The following is a 5,029-nucleotide window of genomic DNA, read 5'->3' as shown; positions in this document are numbered from 1 at the left end:
CATGGTAATCTATGTATCTTTCTTTACACAAAAGCCTCTATACAATTAATATTTGAGCGTTGTATGTTTTACGGTGGATTTCACAACTTGAAATAATTAAAAAAAAAAAAAAACATTTGTAGAGATCTGGCAGAAATAAGACCACTATTCAATGAAACTGGATTTTTTTTAGTTGTGGGGTAAATTTTTAGCGTGTTATTTCCACTGTGACTCCAGTGTAGGCCTACTTTCTTAAATTTTATGCTTGAGAGCCACACGTTAGAACTGAATCACAAATATTCTTATATTTGAACATCTTCTAGTTTAGGCTTAGCTTTCATCTCTCTTTTTTTATATCTATATTCGTTTATACGGTTTAAATGCAACTGCAACTTATTTCATTTACATCAGCACTGAGCCTTTGTATTGTATAGCATATGTCTCCTCTACCGGCTTTAAATATAAAAAAAAACAAAAACAGTTACATTTTAGTTAAAATGCCGGTTACTCCTCCGTTGTCTGGTTCCAAGTCCAGAATGTGAAAGGAGGAGGGGCGAGCATATGTTAGGCTACACACTACTCTTCATAAACATCTAGCGGTATACCCATCTAGCTACTGTTATTGAAAATGCGTGGATTTCAGATAAATATCTGTACTTATAAGGAAACCCATTCAGTTTAATTTAATTTGAAAATAAAATAAAGAATATGTTGCACATATACGAAACCCAATATGATTGGTTTACTTCATAGACTATGGTTTACTTTAATTTTAAAGTAAAATTACATTAAATCAATAAATTAAAAAATAATAATTTAGGTCTGTAAAACATTACAAATGAAAAAAAAAATAGTGTCAGCAAAAATATATAAATATAGGCCTATAACCCGTACATATATAGGATAACGGTACCATACATTTGTGACACAAACAAACAAAAAAAAAACAAATTAAAAAAATAAAGATTAATTCATTCTCATTATTTATTTTTTATAGCCTTTTAAATATTTTTTTTATTACATAATATAGATCCAGAGTTTTCATATCATTAGCGAATGACTAGATCTATCACGAACTATTAGGCCTACATGATACTACCGACACCGTCTAGCCGGTAGTGACCTTGTGACCTGATTACCGTAGCGATAGACAGCGCGGTGCTGCCACTTGCGTAACATTCTTCATAAGGGTCCTGCGATGTAAAGTTTTACCGAAAGAGTTACTGGTAAATCTAAGACTCTAGTCGATCTAGATAAATCTAGTACTTCCACAACAAGTTCTAGATCTATATCTTCATCAACACCTAGCCCTACTAGATCTAGATCTGATTCATCTTCTGGACATAATATTACGGCAGCAGTTGAAATTGAGAATGTGTCTACCGAAGCCAATAAAAGTGAGGCATTGGCATCTAGATCTAAGTCTAGTAAACTTCATTTAGATCTCAATACCAGGAGTAAAAGTAAAATTATTGACATTCCCAAATTAGATGTTGATAATTTAATATCCACCACTCCACACACTAACAGAACAATAGTTGAATTTGACCAACTTCAGGCCCTTATACAGCCTTTACTTTGTCCTGGCTGCAATAAGTCTTCATTAAAATTAAATTCTGATGAAAAATGTCGCAAAGGCCTGTCTGTTAAACTTAGCATTAACTGTGAAACATGCAGGACAGTTGTAAGTAGCAACCATACATCAGGTTATTCTAAAGAAAATAAAAGATATTCTGTTAACAATTCTGCAGTTCTATCATCAATCTTATGTGGATTAGGTTCCTACACATTTAACAAACTGTGTGAACATTTAGACATACCTGGAATGTGTAAAAAAAACTTTCTAAATATTACTAAACTAATTTACAATAAAGGTGATGATATCCGACAGGCCCTAGAACTTAAAACTGTTGACCTTATTCGTCGAAAGCATGCGGAGGAAAGTGGAGTTTCTATAAACGAAGAAGATATCATTGATATTGATGTCTCATATGATGGCTCGTGGCTAACCAGAGGACACACTTCACATATTGGAATTGGATGTGTTGTTGATGTGTTAACAGGATATGTTTTGGATTTCCACATAGTTTCAACATTTTGTTTGGTCTGTCAAACCACTGGCAGAAAGATTAAAGAAAAATCCCCATCACAGTATTCAGAATGGTTTGAAACACACAAGCCTTTTTGTGAAATCAACTACACAGGTGAGGGTCTATTAAATATAATTTACACTTCTATCAAGTCTTTGTGTATAGTTTTTAAATTCTCTTCGCTAAATTTTTATTAGCTTTGCTTTTTTTGTAGATTCACTAAATAATATTAACAAGTTTCTAAACTATTTGATTTTCTTTATATTTACAGGTTCATCAGCTATGATGGAAACACATGCCGCAGAGGTATTATGGCTGAGGTCAGTTACAAAATTTAAGCTTCGCTACACATCAATGTTATCTGATGGAGATGCTAAATCTTTCAAAAGAGTAACTGAACTTAAACCTTATGGTGACATTCCCATAGTAAAAGAAGAATGTGTCAACCATGTTGGTAAAAGGATGGGATCTGCACTTCGAAATTTAGTTGCTGATTGTAGCAAAAAAGGTACTTCTCTTGGAGGCAAAGGGCATGGTAAACTAACTCAAAACACTATAAAAAAGTTAACACTTTATTACTCTAGAGCCATTAGAAAGCACAAAAATGTTTCTGATATGCAGAAAGCTATAATGGCATCTCTTTATCATTGCTTGTCAACTGACAAATCACCGAAACATCAATTGTGTCCAACTGGATCTGGCTCGTGGTGCTTCTACAATGCTGCTGTTGCTAAAAATGAGACTCCTGGTCCACATAGAAAGCTTCTCTGCACTCCTCTAAATTATAAGCTACTAGCTGACCACTTAAAACCAATATATAAACGCCTCTCCGAGCCAGCCCTCTTACAACGTTGTTTGCTAGGTGCTACCCAAAAACGCCAACGAGTCTTTGCATTCCAAGATTTGGAGTACTTGTGATAAAAAGAAATTTTCTTCTTTGAACAAGGTAACATTTTCAGTGATATCCTCTATTTATGACTTTAACTTTGGATTTGCTGCTTCAAAAATAATGAAAAATATTCTGTTCTGCAAAAACACGTTTCATGCCCATCGTCTTGGTTTGAGTCGACAGAATCAACGATTAAGTGGGTCGGCGTATAAAAAAAGTAAAGTGGTCATGAGACGACTCCAGATGAGGAAAGATGCAAAAGCTCGAAGGGAACTTGAGTTAAGAGATGCAGAGGGACCTACTTATGAAGCAGGACAGTTTTAGCTGTTTTTTTTCTGCTTTTTTCTTCTTTTTTCAGAAATCAACAAATATAAATTTCACGTAGGTCATTTAGCTGTACACATGATTTCTCCTAAACTAATTGTTTGATTTTAATGAAATTTGAAACACTTGTTCTAGACATGATATACCTTACTTGTATAATGAATTTTTGTGAAACTTTTTAATACTTTTTTCTAAGTTTTCAAATCTATACTTTAAACTCATTTTTCTCAAAATGTTACTTTTTGCACATATCATTATGCCTTACTAGGAATTTCTCCTAAACTACTTGATAGATTTCGATGAAATTTGAAACACTTCTTAAGGACATCATTTACTTTACTCGTACAATGAGTTTTTTTCTAACTTTTATTTACTTTTTTTTTAAAAGTAATTTTAATTAATATTTATCCTGTTTTTTATGCCTAAAATATAACTAAAAATTCAAAAATTTGTAAAAAAAAAACCATACTTAAATCTTTAATTCTGACGTTGTACCAATTTAGAGGATCCTTTTCTCTTATCTTTAAATTCAATTTCATGTAATTTTGATCAATAGTTTTTACAAAATTCAGAGTTTTAATTTGTATACAATAAACAATATGGCCGCCGTTACCATGGCAACCATCATTCAAACAACTTTTTTTTTAGCATTATTTATTTTAGAATATCATTATATGTTACCATAACAAATTTCAAAGGCCTAGCTTCAGAAATAAGAAAAATAAGATTTTCAGGGATACCTCCCCTTAAATGTGCCCTTTCTGACCAGTAACCTGTGTAATCTATAAGATTGACCTGTACCCGGTACGTGACTACTCAGACTCATATAATTACATCAGATGCTTCAAACCTGCTGTTCGCCTAGGGTCTATTGAATTAGCCTATTTGTTTCGTTATGCCTGTCTTCGAATGTGTGTCCTGCTACGTTCGCGAGAGGCGAGAATTAGACTTTCAGAACATTTGCTGCCAGCTGGCTTTCTTCTATTACAGTGATGGCAAACTGACACTTGAGTTCTGCTCACTAGCGGATCCAGAACTTTAGAGTTGGGGGGCTGCGATTTTTTTCCTAACCCTAAGCATACACGCGCGTACAGCACATATATATATAGATATTATATAGATATATATACATACATATAGGCCTATATATGTACATAATTTAAAAAAAAAGTGTTTCTCAACCTTCGGCGAAAAAACAAACCACACCAAAAAAAAAAAAAAAGCCATTTTGAGGTCTTTCTCTTCACAGCTAGAGGGTCTGGGGGAGCGCTATAAGTTCCCCCAGTGGGGTCCTGGGCGAAGCACCGACGCCAGAAGCGTTTTCTTGCATTCTTCACTGCAGAAACGCATTCTCGGACATCTACAGCTCATTATTCATCATATTAAAAAAAGGACCTTTTGAATAATGTTTTACTTGAAAAATATTCTAATATGAATTTACCAACCTTTACTGCATTGCAGATACAACCGATTTGTTCCTTGAAAAGATAAGATACTCCACATATTTAGATTAAGGCTTTGAGGATCGCCTCCGAAAAAGAATATTCGAAAAAAAAAAAAAGCCATGTTAAAGATTTTCTCTTCACAGCTAGGGGTCGGGGGAGCGCTGTAAGCTTCCCTAGTGGGGATCGGGGCGAAGCCCCAACGCCAAACGCGTTTTCTTGCATTCTTCACTGCAGAAACGCATTTTCCAGGTATCTAAAGCTCATTAATCTCTTAACAAAATATCTCGGAAGTGGGAGGAGAA

The 5,029-nt window shown here is 34.1% G+C and overlaps 1 protein-coding gene across 1 annotated transcript; it reads left to right on the top strand.

Moving 5' to 3' along the window:
* Positions 1-628: 628 nt before the first annotated feature.
* Positions 629-3,918, top strand: LOC129926710 (uncharacterized). Its single transcript, XM_056032422.1, has 2 exons — positions 629-2,183; positions 2,341-3,918. Exons 1-2 carry the CDS (start codon positions 1,805-1,807, stop codon positions 2,985-2,987), a joined length of 1,026 nt encoding a protein of 341 aa, XP_055888397.1. The 5' UTR covers positions 629-1,804; the 3' UTR covers positions 2,988-3,918.
* The last annotated feature ends 1,111 nt before the right edge of the window (positions 3,919-5,029 follow it).

Source organism: Biomphalaria glabrata, chromosome 6, assembly GCF_947242115.1.
Source record: "Biomphalaria glabrata chromosome 6, xgBioGlab47.1, whole genome shotgun sequence".
Lineage (NCBI taxonomy): Eukaryota > Metazoa > Mollusca > Gastropoda > Planorbidae > Biomphalaria > Biomphalaria glabrata.
This window is presented reverse-complemented; position numbering and strand designations above follow the sequence as displayed.

What these genes read in the sequence shown, in the direction of transcription:
- LOC129926710 (XM_056032422.1), top strand. Translation starts at nt 1,805, where the DNA reads ATGTGTAAAAAAAACTTTCTAAATATTACTAAACTAATTTACAATAAA. An exon ending in TTGTGAAATCAACTACACAG is followed by an intron (nt 2,184 to 2,340) that starts GTGAGGGTCTAT and finishes TTATATTTACAG; the next exon opens with GTTCATCAGCTATGATGGAA.